This window comes from Diabrotica virgifera, chromosome 2 (assembly GCF_917563875.1).
Source record: "Diabrotica virgifera virgifera chromosome 2, PGI_DIABVI_V3a".
Classification (NCBI taxonomy): Eukaryota; Metazoa; Arthropoda; class Insecta; order Coleoptera; family Chrysomelidae; genus Diabrotica; species Diabrotica virgifera.
This window is the reverse complement of record NC_065444.1, coordinates 87,202,194-87,219,734: the sequence shown is the minus strand read 5'-3', so window position 1 is coordinate 87,219,734 and position 17,541 is coordinate 87,202,194. Positions and strand designations below refer to the sequence as shown.

Here is a 17,541-nt window from a genome sequence, read left to right as displayed (position 1 = left end):
TAGGGAAATCTTAAAATAGGTTGATTTTTATTTTTCGAAGAAGTCTTTATCCTATCTGGTATCAAAATCTCAATTTTATTTTGATCTATGAAAATATTTTGAATTTTTATTAGGGATAGGGTCTGCAATCTGTGAGCTGTAGTCAGAGCAATCAACATTACAAATTTGTAAGTAAGTTCTTTTAAGGAAAGACCTGTGAGAGGAAATAATGTTTCTAAATAAACTAATACTGGTTGAGGGCCCCAAATAAATTGATATTTGGGCAATGAAGGTTTGTTATTATATATGCCTTTGTAAAATTTTTTAAAAGTATTTTTATGATTTTCTGGGATATCAATTATCAATGCCAATGCAGCTCTATGAATGTTTATAGAGCTATATGTATAATCCTGATCTACGATAGATTTAATAAAATTAATAATATTTAATAATTCATAAGCAAAAGGGTCCATATTTTTTTCTATACTATACCTCCACCATCTCTTGAAAACTGTATCATATAAATTTAGTGTTTTTGTTGTAATAGATGTAATCATAATTGCGATGGAATCCTCAGGAATTCCTTTTCTTAAAAAAGCTTGCCTGACAAACATGCGGCAGCCAGGGTAAGATGTTGGTGTCCCGGATATGGAAGCCTAAAAGGGTTTAAAATTAAATTTTTATCAGGTCCTAAAATTATCTTTTTGCCTGATATGAGTTTATTAAAGGTTGGGTACCAAGGCTGATTTGGCCATTCTGGTACTACCACAATTCCTACTGCTTTGTCACATATGATTTTTTCTAAAACTCTTGGAATAACAGCAAAAGGTGGAAAAGCATAAAATTTTAATCCATGCCAATTTAGAGTGAAGGCATCAACTTTCTCCGATTCAGGGTCAGGTTTCCAAGATACATACCTTGCACATTTCTTGTTAAGATATGTGGCAAACAAATCGATTTCTGTAATATGAAGCTGTTTAAAAATTATATTAACACAATTATCACTTAAAGAATACTCTGTTTCTATTTTCAAAGATCTTGACTCTGAGTCAGCAATAATATTTTCTTTTGTACTGATATAAGATGCAAATATTTTTAAATTCCTATTTTCACAGTATTGCCAAATTTCTCTGCAAATGTTGTTAAGATTAGAGTATTGCACACTCCCCATCTTGTTAATACAAGATACAGCTGTTATGTTATCTATTCTTAGCAAAATATTACAATTCCACTATTCCTTGGAAAAGGATTTCAAGCCATTATATGCTGCCAATAACTCAAGAACATTTATATGTAGTTATTGCTCTTCATAACTCCAAAAACTATGAGTTTTGTTATTATTACAGCATGCTTCCCATGCTAAAAGAGATGCATCACAAAATATTTCAAGTACATAATTAGATTCTTTTATATTTTGTTCACTAATTGGTATATTATTTAACCACCAATTGAAATCGTTTTCCAAGTATTTAGGTATGGTCATTTTTGTGTTAAAACTATTAGTTTTAGAAAGAGCCAGCCACTTTTCTTTTTCTAAATTTTTTAAGTATAATTTTCCATATTTAACTGAAGGACAAACTGCTACCAACTGACCGAATAATGCTGCAAATGATCTTATCTTACATGTATTTTTATTTTTTATGGTCTGAATATTATTAATTAATTTTTCTTTTTTCTCAGCAAAATATATCATTTTATTAGAATCAAACGTAAAACCAAGAAAAGTTATAATCTGTGTGGGTGAAAGTATTATTTTTTCTTTATTTATAGTAAGTCCCAGAAGGGAAAACATAGAACAAGTTTCAACAATATTTTCTTTGCATTCTAAATATGACTTTGAAATCAGTAAAGTGTCATCTAAAAAAATTACAGAAGTAAAGCCTCTTGTTCTTAGATTGTTTAAGGCTGGTTTTAAAGTTTTCGTAAATATAAAAGGCGAAATATTTAAACCAACTGATAAGCAGTTGAAATGATATAGAATATTTTTGTACTCAAATTTTAAATATTTTTTTGAATTTTCATGAACAGGAATAGAAAAATATGCATCTTTTAAATCTACTTTTGCCATAAAACAACCCTTGAAAATAAGCTTGAGAACTGACCTATAGTCTTCCAAGTTAAAATGTGGGGCTTCTATAAAGCAATTTAACTGTTTTAAATTTAAAACCAATCTATGAGTTCCGTTCTTTTTGAGCACTAGAAAATATGAAGAAAGGAATTGCCCTCTTGTATGTGAAGAAGGAGAAACAGCTCCCTTTTCAAGTAATTGTTTTATAGCTAAATCATACGACTCATTTGGGTCTATCAACACTTTTGGTTCTCTCTTTTGAGAGGGTGTTGTTTTAAATAAAATATTAAAACCTTGGACCCAACTTAAAACTTTGTTGTTTGAAGTAATCTTTTTCCAGTTTTTAATATAATTAGACACATTTCCTGCTGATTTTTTGTTTACCTTTAGTGTGACCTCCTGGTTGTTCTGGTTGGGTTTTGGTGCTGTTGTCTGCTCGACTGTTTGTATCTCCATGTTGGTTGAAGGTGATTTGGGTACTGGCTTTGTCGAAATCTTGGTCTGTTCGAGGCTGGATTGAAGTTTAAACGCTGCTGATTGAAGTTGTTAGATTCTGGAAGAACTCTTGTTGGATGCTGAGTGGAAAAATCAGCTTGGCGTTGTGGCACGGTCTTCGGATAAAAAGTGGCTTTTTGTGGCTTCATTATAGAGCTGACTTGAAAAGCTGCTGATCTTGTATCTTTGCTTTCTTTCAACATTTCAATCAAATTCTCCCCAAACAAATATTTATCTATACGTTGCTCGTTTAATAATTTCTTAAATTTTAAATTTAATCAAGAACAGCAAAAATCTTCTGTGCAAGGACATCTTATAAAACACTTCTATATTAAGGTTTATGGAATTGGCGATTGTTTCGATATTCCTTTTTTCGTTTAGTCCCAATTCGACCTCTTTATAAAGGGCCATAATACTTGCCGCTAAAATTGTTTGCATAGTTTGCAAGTATTTATCTTCCCTAATTTTATTTTTATCTTTTATGGCAGATAAAATCTCAGGATTCAACTGAGGTGGGCAAAGTCTTTCGCAGTTTGTAGCAGGTAGGAATTTTTCTGTAAGTTTTCTCACAATACTTTTGTCTAAGCCTTTGGAAAGAGAATAGTTTAGCCTTTTTGCTACATCTGGCAACATTTCTGAAGCATTAAGGTTAGTTTTTAATGGATCTTCCCCAATTAATTTAATCATATTTAGAGAAATAGACTCCTTTTTTGTAGGTATCTCTCCAATGAAAAAATCTTCTGTCTGTTGTTGCGACTCCTCAATAGGTACTGCTTGTTGTAGCTCTTCACTTGCCCCCCATTCTTCAATTATGCTCAAATTGCATTGGATCTCACTTTCTGTATTATTTAGTGAAGCTGGAGGGCTATGCACCTCCACAATGGTTTCTGTAATATTATTTTGACCTTCAGTTTGCCTCTCATCTAAAATTCAATGAATAAAATTTTTTAATATTTTGACAAAACCAAGCAAACATTTAGTGTAAGTAAACTTGCTACGCTTGAAATGTGAAATCAAGCTAAAATGTACAAAAAAAATGTTTAAATAAATATTCTTTATTCTATTTTAAATTTCTGGGCTACTATAAAGTAACTCTGAGAAATAGGAGCAGCTTAAATAAATCATAAAGATTTTCTGGGCCACTGAAAAGTGCCCGCTCCCCTAATATTATTGTTTGAAGACAAGCCAAACACAAATTTAGTGTAAGTAACTTACTATCCTTGTGATGTAAAATCGAAGTAAAATGTGTAAAATTAGTTAAATAAAATATATTCCATTCTATACATCTGGCTACCATAAAGTACCTCTGATTTATTGTTATATCCTTAATTATTTAGTCTGTATTACTTTAGACTACCTTAAGGCACCCTTATTGAGACAAACAATATAATTTTTGTTTGCAAAATGTGATGTTTTTACATGTCATGTATGTTAATCCATTTTCTACTAAATAAACATTAATAGGAGTGTGAAACCAGTGCAGTTCGGCAACATAGCGCCTGTTTTATATTCGAACAATAAGGTGGCGAAAAAACATGTACTATGGCAACAGAAAAATATATTGATAACAACAAAAAAAGATTCCACGTCTAAATTTGATTTAAATTTTCACCTTTCAAATAATTAATAAATATAGCTCTATATATTCACACTTAATTTAATCTATTTACCACAAGAAAACACAAAAAATATCATATAAATACCTGGGTCCCTCTCACAAATTTCCTCTCTCAACTTTATCAATTTCCGTTGCAACTCTTCACATTTTTGCCGCTTTCGGGACAAACAATCACCCTTTGATGACCTCTTTGGCATTTCAAATGCTTTTTAACAATTCCTATAAAATTATTTCGAACACGCGTGTGATCAGTCGCGCACAGAAAAAAACAGTGATGCGCTCACGTCACGTATCAAGAAGCCTAATATCTTCTTTTTTCTTCTTCTTCTTTAAACTGTGATCAGCGGCCAGAAAATGCCACTACCACTATTAGTACAAATGTTCGAAATGTAATGTGAAGGACAATTATTATTATTTTAAGTATAGTTTCGAATCCAGTTTTAAAATAATATATTTATATGTAAATGTATAATATAATATGGTTATAACTAATTAGTTGTTGACCTTTAAGCATATTGTGCATTTATTTAGAAGTCGAGATAAAAAACCATTACAAAATGTCACCTTATAATAATTATAAGTATTAATAATACGTTACAAACATCACCAATCTATTAATAATAAATCACTGAGTGAGTTTGGCGAACAAATGACAAAGTTTTAAAGTAATTAAAGCATAACAATTAGTCCTACGATAGCTTTTAACACTTGCAAGTTTAATGATCTTTAATTTAGTAAATGCTATAAATAGAAACTGTTACATATAGTCCTCCGAGTTCGTATATTTCAAGTCACAATACATATGCATTAAACGGCAAATGATGAATAACCATGATATTCCATGAAAACCATTTAACAAAATATTCATGAATGAACATGAGATCATTAACGAAAATATTATTATATTTTAAACTAATAGGACAAAAACGGAGTACGCTGTCATAAATATACATGCAAAAGTAAGCGAAACACAGGATTGTTTCAAAAGTAGCTATACTTTTCAGAAACAAAGGGTCTATTTAATAAGTGAAAAGTGGCCTCAGCGATATCCCAAAAATAAAAACACCATAATGTTCTACATCAAAAAGTATTCAAACAAAAAAATTGTTAGACGCCTAGACCCACCAATAACCCCTTAATTTTTATTATTTAGCTTAATGCCTCGACAAATAATGGCCACTGGCATGGTACATTACTGTAAAGTATAGTGTGTGCTGAGCAAATGTCTTGTTACTTCGCATTGACTTTAAAAAGAGTCAAAGACACGCTAATTGTATCCGAAAGTCTGCGGTCCCTCCGGTGACTACCGATCCCACAAGGAAAGAAACTAGTTTCATTTATTAATTTTTAATAAATGAAAAAATTTCTACCCATCTGAGATTCGAGCTCACAACCCCTGAATCCAAAGGTGGGCTCTCTTACCATTGAGCGACAAAGGAGGTCGGGAAAAAAATTGGCGCGAAATTAATTTTTTTTTGCTTTTGAAACTTTTAAACTAGGCCGAACAAAATGCCGAAAAAAAACATATTATTTACATGAAGAGAAGTATCCATAGTTCACAATGTAGTCTAGAGGTAACAAAGTACTAAACTCGTAAGAAGGTACCTCAAATATATTCTTTTTTTGTTTTTTTTTTGTGATACCTTCTTAAAGTTTAGTACTTTGTTAACATTTATTATTTATTGGGTGTCAAATTATCACCATGATTTTTTTTTCAGATTTTTATCTGAAGGTGATTTACCCCAGGTGGGGTCATCGTGGTCAGAATAACGAAAAATCATTTTCCGGTATTTTCTTCAACGTCCTGAATTCAATTTCAAAATTATTATTTACCATATTTTCCTTGAAGTATAATGAAATAAAATTTTTGAACCCCTAGACCTGAACATTACCTCAAAAAAATCGAAATATGTTATTTCGTTTTTTGACGATATCTTCGGCTCTAATCATTGTATGAACTTCATTTTTCTTCTAGTTTGTAGGTTTTTCATTGCTTACATGTTATTTTTTACAGAAATTTTAGCGTGAAATTAAGATTTTTTAACGCTATTGAAATTGGTATACAGGGTGGTTCTAAATAAGTGTGACAAACCTTAAGGGGTAATTGTACATAAAAAACAATAAGAGTTTGCTTTATAAATGTATTTCTGCAAATGCTTCGTTTCCGAGATACGGGCTCTTAAAATTGTTCTTACAAACTGACTATTTTTTTATTGCTCTAAATTTAGTTGAGATATTCCAATGAAATTTCATGAGTTTTAAGAGGTATTTATTGCGCATTTTTTGAAATGCAGTTGAAAATTTTATGTTTACCATTGGCGCTCAACAGACAATTGTCTGAATTTCTTCTGACGAAAAAAGTCTGTCTGAAGAAAGAAAGTTGGCTGCTGAGATATTTCAAACTAAAAATAAATTTTGAATTCTTCGTTTAGTTTTTGACAAAAAATCTATCTTCCATTTTTTTCATACGACGCACCGTTTTCATACGTTTCAAAAATAAAACATTTTAACTCTTACAGAATATTCGAAAAAAGTTTATAATAAATATATAGTTATACCAGCTATCTAAGAGTCTCATTAATATTCAGTTCAGCGGGGGGTTATTGTTCGAGCAAGAGATCTATCTGTTTCATGAAATTATCCAATGTTTTGTTCCACACCTCGAAAAATAGAACCCCGCTGCTGAATATTAATGAATTTCTTAGATAGCTGGTACAATTATAGTTGTTACATTACATTCATGTAGAAACTTTTGTTTCCTATATTATATTATTAAAGTTTCACTTTGTACCAAATATTTAAAAAAATTTCTGTTACAAAACACTTTTAGCCGATCAGGGAACACAAAATTTTACGAAAACCCCCAAAAAAATAAAGCAACGATGAAAATTTGGGAATACGTAGTTGAAATTGTCTATTATTATATAAGAAAAAGATTAAAATTCTACATCCCCTCCATTTTACAAAAATTTGGAAATACGGGATGAAACAATATTCTCGGGGGTGAAAAAATATACGTTCAAAATAAGTCCGAAATTGGAAAGTGATTAATTCTAAGTAACTTTTGTTATATAGAGTTTTTTCACTAAGTTAATACTTTTCGAGTTATTTGCGAGTGAATACGTTCATTTTTAACAACAAAAAACATGTTTTTGAACGGTTTTTCGCAGATAACTCAAAATTTAAGTATTTTAGCGAGAAAAATATTCTTAGCAAAAATTTAGCTTAAAAAAATTGAAAAAAATGGTTTATGCATGAATTCTGTAGACCCAGTAGAAGTAGAGTTGTAGCTATTGAAAATAGGTTCTTCTTCGTCAAATTCCGAATCGAATATTTCAATTTGAAATAACCCAAAAATGGAGCACTTTACGGGGAATATTCATTACAACTTATTAAAGTGTTTAAAGAAAGGTTTATTTTTGTTTTTTTTTAAACGTCTAACATTAAAAGTAAGTTACGCTCAAAACATGGTTGGTCCTTTTTATTTTTTGGTAAAAAAATCGCGAAAATCACCCTCTAATTTGCTTCCCAAATAAAATTAATCGTTACCGCTTCACAAGTTACTTTACTTATGTATTCTTTATATTATCTATAAGTTTTATTGGTTAAAAGTGCTCATTTTTGAAAAAAATTGGGTTTAGAATAAAACATTTTTTTTAATTTTAAAAAAAATGGAATTTTTTATGGAATTTACTTAAAAATTATTAGTAATACCAAAAATATCAAAGAGTAATAAAATGTACGTTTTGCTTTTCTGAATATTTTTAATTTTTTGTTTTCTTGTTAGACAAAAATTGGTTATGCTATGGCTGTTCAAAATTTGCCTAAACTCGTGATTAGTTACTCGTTCAAGCCATTTTAACTACAGCTTTTTCAAAAATAAGCACTTTGAACCGATGAAACTTACAGATCATATAAATAATACATAAGCAAAGTAACTTGTCAAGTGGTAATGATAAAATTTATTTGTGATGCTAATTAGGGGGTGATTTTCGCGATTTTTTTACCAAAAAATAAAAGGGACCAACAATATTTTGAGCCTAACTCACTTACTTTTAATGTTAGAAGTTTCTTTTAAAACAAAAATAAACCATTTTTTTTTAAACACTTTTAAAAAGATGGCATGAATTTTCCCCGAAAAGTGCTCCGTTTATGAGTTTTTTCACATTGAAATATTCGATTTGGAATTTGACGAAAAAGAACCTACATTTCATTAGCTACAGCTCTGCTTCTACTGGGTCTACAGACCTCATGCATAACCATTTTTTCAATTTTTTATAAGCTATATGTTCGTTAAGAATATTTTTTTCGATAAAATACTTACTTTTTGAATTACCTCCGAAAAACCGTCCAAAAACATGTTTTCTTTTTGTTAAAAATGAACATATTCACTCGCAAATAACTCGAAAATTATTGACTTAGTGAAAAAACTCTATAGATAAAAAGTTGTTTAGAATTAGTCGTTTTATCCAATTCCGGTCTTATTTTAAATGCTTTATATTTATTCCGCTTACTCATAACACGGCTGTTACCATTTGTTTGTTCATCTTAAAAACAAAATAAAATTTTGTGAAGTTTTATAATATACTGTATTATAATAATATATATTATGTATAAAAGTTGTATAGGTATATCATTTTTATTTTTTTTTTATTTCAGGCTAGGAGCACCTACACCATGCAACCCAAAAAGCCGCTTGCGATCTTCCTCTGCGTGAGTGGTGCATGCTTGTTCTTCACCGTCGTCGGCATCCTCTTCATGACACTATGGGCCACACTGTACGAAGCCATACTAAAAAGCCAGTTGACCCTTACCCCCAACAGTAACGCCTTCAGCCTTTGGGTGAAAAACCCAGTTCCTTTGACACTCACTTTATATATGTTCAACTGGACCAATCCTCATGATATTTACAACAAAAGCATTAAACCTAGGTTTGAACAAATTGGACCTTATGTGTACGAAGAGGAAAAGCTGAAAAGTGATATTATTTGGAACGAAAACGACACGGTTTCCTATAAGAACCTGAAGCATTGGTGGTATGTTCCGGAAAAAAGCAAAGGATCGCCGTATGACCCATTTACCACTATCAACCCCATTGCATTGGTAAGTTACATTTTACCACCAATGTATCTGCACATAGTTTCAGGAGTTATGCATCACCCAAAATTATACTCATTTTCATAGTTCATTTTTTTCGTGAAGAGATTAACGGATTCCGCTATTTTTTTAGATTTTTCTTTGGTATTGACACTTTTTGGCCAAAGTTTACTCAAACTCCTTTTTTGAACTCATACCTGGTGGAAGAAAAGAAATGTTTTTCTTACGTTAAGTTTGAGACACCCTGTAGAGAGGACAAGGTATACATATGAGTATACATCGAAATCGTATTATAATCTTAAGTTTTTTGAAAATTTTGTTTTTTGAATATTCCTGATATCTTTCGAAACAGAGAAAATAGACAGTTGTATTCTTTAACATGACGTGTTTTAACCCAAACAAAACTAAATTAACCATAAAAAACATACAAAACAAGTAAAAACTGCGTTTGTGCAATGGTATAAGAATTTTATTGAAAAACTATTAAAAAGTCATCCAAAAGGATTCGCAAAACGTTTTCGATCTAGATGAGATCACCTTCAGTGCCTAGAACGAAGTATTTCCACGTTAGAATGAATGCAAAAGGTTAAAATTATGACTAGTTAAAGAAAAGTGTGGATAATACTTACTTTCTGTTTAGTAGATGAAACTAGCAACCTACTAAAAAACAGATAACAAAACAGAAATCCCATAACGTTAACAGTTCTGGTCGACACCTTAAGGGGAGGGGGGAATGGTTTGAAATCAACGTATTAAGCACATTTTTGTGAATTCTTTTCGAAGCTATGGTACAATTATTTTATTTTAAAATTAAATAAACATATTAAGTACAATTCAAAGAATATTTTTATAGTGTAGGAAAGAAAGGTTGAACCTTGCAAAATGGACACAAGTCCGGTTTTATTTTTTTTTCTGGTATATCAAGGAGTGCTTATTATAAGACTAACTTTTTCTGAAAAAATTTCGCCCCGGAACCCCCCTTTTCACCCCTTTAAAGGGGGTAATCTGTGGCTTTTGCGGAACATAGCGCTTCCTGTACCTTTTACAAAAAATTTCTTTTATAGAAATATAAAAAGGACTATATTTTCTACGATTTATTTCCCGACAGCATCTGTCTATCGTCCACCGTTTAGCGGGGGTGGCGCCCCAAAGTTGACAAGTTTTTAAAAAAGATGTTTTTAAAAAATATATTTTTTCCTAACTGTAACGGAAATTAAGAACAAATCCTGCGGCAATTATTCACAAATAATTGATTAATTTTTTGGTGTAGGATTAACTTAAGGGTAATTGCCCTTTTTTTAATTACAGGGTGTTACATTTTAAAAACCCCTTTTTATACCATCTGAACCGTTTATGCTAGAGTAAAAACACTTTCAGCGATTACCCATGTACTGGTGCTATTTACAAATTTGTATAATGCACCCCCATTTTTTCCCCGGAACCACCCAAAAAAAAGAAGAATTAATAAATAAAGTGATTTTCTTGGATTCCTTCACACACAATGCCCTTTATTAATATGCTTCATACATTATTTTATGCAAGTTATTATTACCCATGCATGGACACCTAAAGCGATTTCCTAGTGCAATCCCTGTAGCCAAAAAAAAATAAATAAAATGGGGGGTTGAAATTTTTTTTTGTTTTTTGCTTTTTGCTCCATATGGGCATATGCTTCATCAATAGTGCTTTTGAAAAATATATATGGTTATTGCAACATAACTGCGGAAACCACCCCTATCCTTGAAAATATACTGCAGAAACTACCCCTACGCTTGGCGAGCATGTTTTTACGATTTTCTCATTACTTATGCATTCTTTTTAAACAAAACTTATACAAGGTTAAAGACCACAATTTACTCTAAAAATTAGGTCCTATTCATTTTTTTCGTATAAGCAACCGTTGCGGCACAGTGGCGCCGTAAACCTCATATATGCTTTGGCGGGCTCCAGTTCTTGTTTTTTTTTTTCGTCATCTGTTTATTTTATTGATATAGTACTTATGTAAAATGAAACAACACAGTGTAACCTACAAATTATGACTTATGCACATTTTACAATCTTTGCGCCCCAATGCCACAGTGGTGGCCCAAAATCAATGTTTGCATATTTTCGAAACCTACACGCATTTTATAGCATTAATGCTACCTTAATAGCACAATATTTACCCTTAGGTGGTCGCTAAGCAGTGGCGGATCCAGGGAGGTGTGATGGGGGTGATCACCTCCCCCCTCTCAAACCAAGTGATAATATATTCAAAGATTATAAAAATATTCTTTTATTTTTATGGAAGTACTTATATTATTATTTTTATAAGAATGGCGTACTTTTTATGCTTTACCGACAGTGGAAGATCCAGTATCGTTAAGAGGGGGGTGCCAATTGGCTAAATTTCTATAAAAATAAAAGGATATTTTTATAATCTTTGAATATAATATCACTTGGTTTGAGAGGGGGGAGGTGATCACCCCTTCCTGGATCCGCCACTGCTTAGCGATCACCTAAGGGTAAATATTGTGCTATTAAGGTAGCATTTATGCAATAAAATGCGTTTAGGTGGCGAAAATATGCAAAAATTAATTTTGGGCCACCACTGTGGCATTGGGGCGCAAAGATTGTAAAATGTGCATAAGTCATAATTTGTAGCTTACACTGTGTTGTTTTATTTTACATAAGTACTTTATCAATAAAACGAACAGATGACGAAAAAAAACAAAAACTGGAGCCCGCCAAAGCATATACGAATTTTACGGCGCCACTGTGCCGTAACGGTTGCTTATACGAAAAAAAATAATAGGATCTAATTTTTAGAGTAAATAGTGGTCTTTAATCTTGTATAAGTTTTGTTTAAAAAGAATGCATAGGTAATGAGAAAATCGTAAAAACATGCTCGCCAAGGGATAGGGGTAGTTTCTGCAGTATATTTTCAAGGATAGGGGTGGTTTCCGCAGGGATGTTGCAATAACCATATATATTTTTGAAAAGCACTATTGATGAAGCATATGTCCATATGGATCAAAAAGCAAAAAACAAAAAAAATTTCAATCCCCCATTTTATTTATTTTTTTTTGCCTACAGGAGTTGCGCTAGGAAATTGCTTTTGATGTCCGTGCATGGGTAATAATAACGTGCACAAAATGATATATGAAGCATATTAATAAAGGGCATTGTGTGTGAAGGATTCCAAGAAAATCACTTTATTTATTAATTCTTCTTTTTTTTGGGGTGGTTCCGGGGAATAAATGGGGGTGCATTATACAAATTTGTAAATAGCACCCGTACATTGGTAATCGCTGAAAGTCTTTTTACTCTAGCATAAACGGTTCAGATGGTATAAAAAGGGGTTTTTTAAAATGTAACACCCTGTAATTAAAAAAGGGCAATTATCTTTAAGTGAAACCTATACCAAAAAATCAATCAATTATTTGTGAATAATTGCCGTAGGATGTCTTCTTAATTTCCGTTACAGTTAGGGAAAAATATATATTTTTTAAAAACATCTTTTTTAAAAACTTGTCAATTTTGGGGCGCCACCCCCGCTAAACGGTGTATGATAGACAGATGCTGTCGGGAAATAAATCGTAGAAAATATAGTCCTCTTCATATTTCTATAAAAGAAATTTTTTGTAAAAGGTACCGGAAGGGCTACGTTCCGCAAAAACCACAAATTACCCCCTTTAAAGGGGTGAAAAGGGGGTTCCGGGGCGAAATTGTTTCAGAAAAGTTACTCTTATAATAAGCACCCCTTAATATACCAGAAAAAAATTAAACCAGACTTGTGTCCATTTTGCAAGGTTCAACCTTTGTTTCCTACACTATTAGAAACAAATTCAATCCTAAATATTGAAAAGTCAAAAATGGATTTTGCGGTGGACATCAGAACTCGTCACTAGATCATACGAAACAAAAAATTCAAAAAGATTAATTAGCTTATAAGTTTCACGAGGTCACAACGTCGAGGTTTTTATTTTCAATGATTTTTGAATTTTTGGTATCACTCAGAAATAAAAAAAAAAAATTAATTTTTGTTAAAAATTTTGGGAAAATCAACAGATTTATTATTGTTGAACAAAAATTAAGCAAAAAAAGAAAAATATCTCGACGTTGTTTCCTCATGAAATGTCTCAAGAAAATCTGTGCAGAATATCAGGTAGATCGGCCAAGTAGTTTTTCAGTTACAATGTCCACCGCATTTGAAGAAGCAGTTTTGAGAAAAATGCGTTTAAAGTTTTGACAACTGCATCTTCATCTTCTTATTTGTCTGACAAATCTTAAAGTGATTCACATTGGAATGTGTTTTTTGAATCGACGAGTAATCTACAAAAGAGAAGGCGAACAGTTGTTTAACGTTTCTCACTACGCTCAAGCGTGCTGGCGCGAAGTCGCGGCAAAGCGAGTCGAAGGTAGAGATATTCAACACGCTGTATCTCTCTGTGTCTCTGGTATACACTTTTATTTGAAAGTATACACTTTTATTTGAAAAGTATACACTTTTATTTGAAAAGTATACACTTTTATTTGAAAAGTATACACTTTTATTTGAAATAATAAAAAAAATTATATATTTCAAACCATACCCCCCCCCCCCCCGTCAAGAGTTATTTGTCGACCAAGTGAGCTCTATGCACAGCGCAACATAAGAGAGCCGAAATTGTTTAATAGTGGTTCTTTGATGGTTTGGGGTGGAATTTCCTTGAGAGTAAGTACGAATTTGGTGTATACGTGGAGGCTCTTTAAATAACGAGAGGTAAAATTATTGCACATATTTTCGTTGTTTGAACAATTTGTTCCTTTCGCACTATAGAAAGGAAATAATTTCACCTTGGTGTATGATAAGACTTGGCCACCTCATGTATCTCATGTCGTTAGTTAAAATGGATATTAAAGAGTAAAACCGTCTAGCTTCTTTCTTACTAAAGATATCAGAGAAACTAAAAAAAAAAAACAAAGTATTCACGAAATATGACACTACAAAATTATTTCGATGCATACCTTTGCATCATTTCCTCCCTACAAGGTGTCTCAAATGTTTGTTTCAGTTAAAACACATGTTAAAGAATATAACCGTCTATTTTTTCCGTTCCTACAGGTATCAGGGACATTCAAAAAAACAAACTGTTCACAAAACATAAGACTAAAATACGATTTCGATATATACTCACACTTGTACCTTGTCCTATTTACGGTTTGTCTCAAACTTAACATAATAAAAACGTTTCGTTTCTCAACCCGATATAAGTCCAAAAAAGAAGTTTGAGTGAACCTTTCTCCAAGTGTTTAAATATCAAAAAAAAAATCTAAGATAATAAAAAAATAGCGAAATCCGTTATTCTGTTCATTAAAAAATCAACTATGAAAATGAGCATAATTTTAGGTGATGCGCAACTTTTGAAACTATGTTTAGTTGCAGTATGGATTTATATTGTATGTACATATTTAGAAATTGAGTTATTTTGTATTAGTCCAGGAACCGAAGCTTCTCGCCTCGCAATTTTTACAGAATGGATCGATTTGCATGAAAATTTGAGAATAAGTCGTGGATAGTCCAAGGATCAAAATCTATATGATGACGAACGGCGCTTTTACCATTGTGGAGGTTGCCACTCCATCTCGGGGTGGAAATTTTTTATTATATTTTGACCACAAAAGTTGATAAAAACCTTTATTCTAAGCAAAAAATGTTTTATACATTTTTTTGATAAAATTAATAGTTTTCGATTTATTCGCTATCGAAAGTGTTAGTTTATATCGAAAAAATAAATGTTTTTCGATATATTATACTCATTTACTATTCACTCAATTTTTGCCATAGAAAAATTTTGGTTAAACCAAATTCTTGGGAATTAAATAACCTACAATTTCATATTAAACATTTTTTCGTATATCTGATCGAATCTTTCTATTCTGAGGAAAATGGCATTTTTTACCAAACTACAAAAATTTGTTATTCGCTTCTAAGTCCATTTTTTCAAAAACTAATTATTCTAAGCCAGTCAAACTTCTAGAATCTATTAATAATACATAAATAAAGAAGACTTAATAAGGCCCATGACTAAAAATACCGCTAACTTACATTATTATGCTTCCAATTTGATCATTTTTCCTTTCTTTTATGCTTCTTTTTTTTCAAAAAAATATATTGATTTTTATTCTTTATCTCAGAAAGCTTCGTAAAACAGAATTTTGTATGTTTTTACAAGATCTATAGGGCTATTAGTATTAAATTCTTTTAAAATCCTCAGTCGCTAAAATGGGTGACTTTCAATGGGTCGGTAAAGGTAGTTTTTGCATGTTATGTTTTAATTGTCAATAGCTCACTCAATTTTTGCCGTAGAAAAAATTTTGTATAACAGGTTCTTGGGAATTAATTAAGCTACAGTTTCATATTTAAACATTTTTTCGTATCTCTGATGATAATCTTTCTATTCTGAAGAGAACGCTATTTTTTACCAAACTCCAAAGAAACCTTTTTCGCTTTTAACTCCATTTTTTTTTAAACTAATCATTCTAAGCCTGTCAAACTTCTAGAACCTATTAATAATACATAAATAAACAAGACCAAATAAGATCAATGACTAATTCTAATTAGGGTGGTGATTAGGGACTAGGGGGTTGCTTCCTATCACTTTTTCACTGAAGAAAATGGAGACTAACGTTATTTTCATTATTTCACTTAATTTTTGAGCTAGAGACTTCTTTTATATCTGCAGATAGATATTTTTAAATGCTTTAAATTAGATTGAACAAGTTGTCCTCGAAAAATGCATAGTTTTCCCGTCTTTTGACTTTGAAACTACAATATTTAGCATTTGACGAAAAAGAACAAACATACAATAAAGTATAGATCGATAACTATTGGTCTTAAAGAAAATTAAAGAAAACAGTTTTGTTTATTTTTTCAAAAGGTACATTTTTGTTAAGTAAAATTGTTTTGATAAAACGAAAACTTTTTGAGTTATTATCAGAAAACTTATTATAAACATTGATTTTTTCGATATAAAACTAACATTTTCGATAGCGAATAAATCGAAAACATTTAATTTTATTAAAAAACGTATAGGACGTTTTTTGTTTAATATTAATGCTTTTACCAACTTTTGTTGTCAAATTTAAATAAAAAATTTCCACCTTCGAGATGGGGTGGCAACCATCCCCATGGTAAAAGCGCCTTTCGGCGTCATATAGATTTTGATCCTTGGACTATCCTCTACTTATTCTCAAATTTTCAAGCAAATCGATCCATTCTGTAAAAATTGCGAGGTTTTGTCCTATTTTAAGCTTCATTACTTGGACTATATTATGTAGAAATTTTCACTACCACTAAAAGTTAATACTCTTGTAAGAAAACTAGTAAAAAATACGTTCTTGCTAGACATTCATTTGAAATACTAATGGCTAATTTATTATACAACATCTTTTGGTACTGTCTCATTCTGCGGTAGATAGTCTCCATTGTTTTCGTCTTCAGTAAGTCTTTTTTGTAGTTTTTGCATGGGTGAACAAAGTTCATCATCCAGGCCGTGGAATTTCTTTACACTAAAACTTATACCACAAAAATCAATGTCTTAGTACTTCACCTTTCCCTTTTTAATCGTTTATCTACTCTTCATTACAGCTACTCCACTCCGCATCATTAAGAGTGACACCATTCTGGCTACATTCTTCAACTCCTATTTTTCAGACGCTCATTGTTTTTAATACGATAGCGTTCATGTCATTTACAAGATTCTTCACTGTTTCACTATGCAGACTGCAATCAAATAGCACGTCTACTGCGATTCCATCATTAAAGCCTTTCATAAATTCCTATACCCATTCAGATCATCTATATAATTCTTCTCCTTATCAACCTGTTTCATAGGAAGTTGAAATAATCATGTCCCTTGAATATCTGAGTCAGATCATAGTTTACCTACCACTCTTTACGGCTGACCCACAACTTGAAGTTATTGATGAGACGCTGAGTTAATTTAGTCTTTTTCCTCTCTTCCATTAATTTCCGCTCTCATTTATTCATTACTTTTCCCCTCTTACGTCGGGTTTTCTACCTCTTTTCATGTTCAGTTATCCGTCCTCTCCTCAGTAATCAGATACATCGATGACACACCGACCAGGATTGTGTCATAATCTGTTGACGTAAAATGCTAGCTAGTACAAACCGTAAGTCTTTCTTTAGAACTTTAGACTTTTCTAGTTTTGGAGGCATATTTGTAAATCTCATAATACATACATATAGCTGCACTCTATACAAGAGTATTGAATGCACGATCCCGTCAAAATTACCGGT

General features: G+C 31.6%; 1 protein-coding gene across 7 annotated transcripts in view; it reads left to right on the top strand.

Annotated features, from left to right (window-relative positions):
- LOC114327295 (protein peste-like) overlaps positions 1–17,541 on the top strand; it is a 547,602-nt gene that overhangs the window by 498,335 nt on the left and 31,726 nt on the right. For all 7 annotated transcript variants that reach the window (XM_028275872.2, XM_050643842.1, XM_028275870.2 and 4 more), the window contains one exon: positions 8,820–9,263. In XM_028275872.2, the coding sequence (XP_028131673.2) occupies positions 8,838–9,263 (426 nt within the window). In that variant the 5' untranslated portion in view covers positions 8,820–8,837. The remainder of the gene's footprint in view (positions 1–8,819; positions 9,264–17,541) is intronic.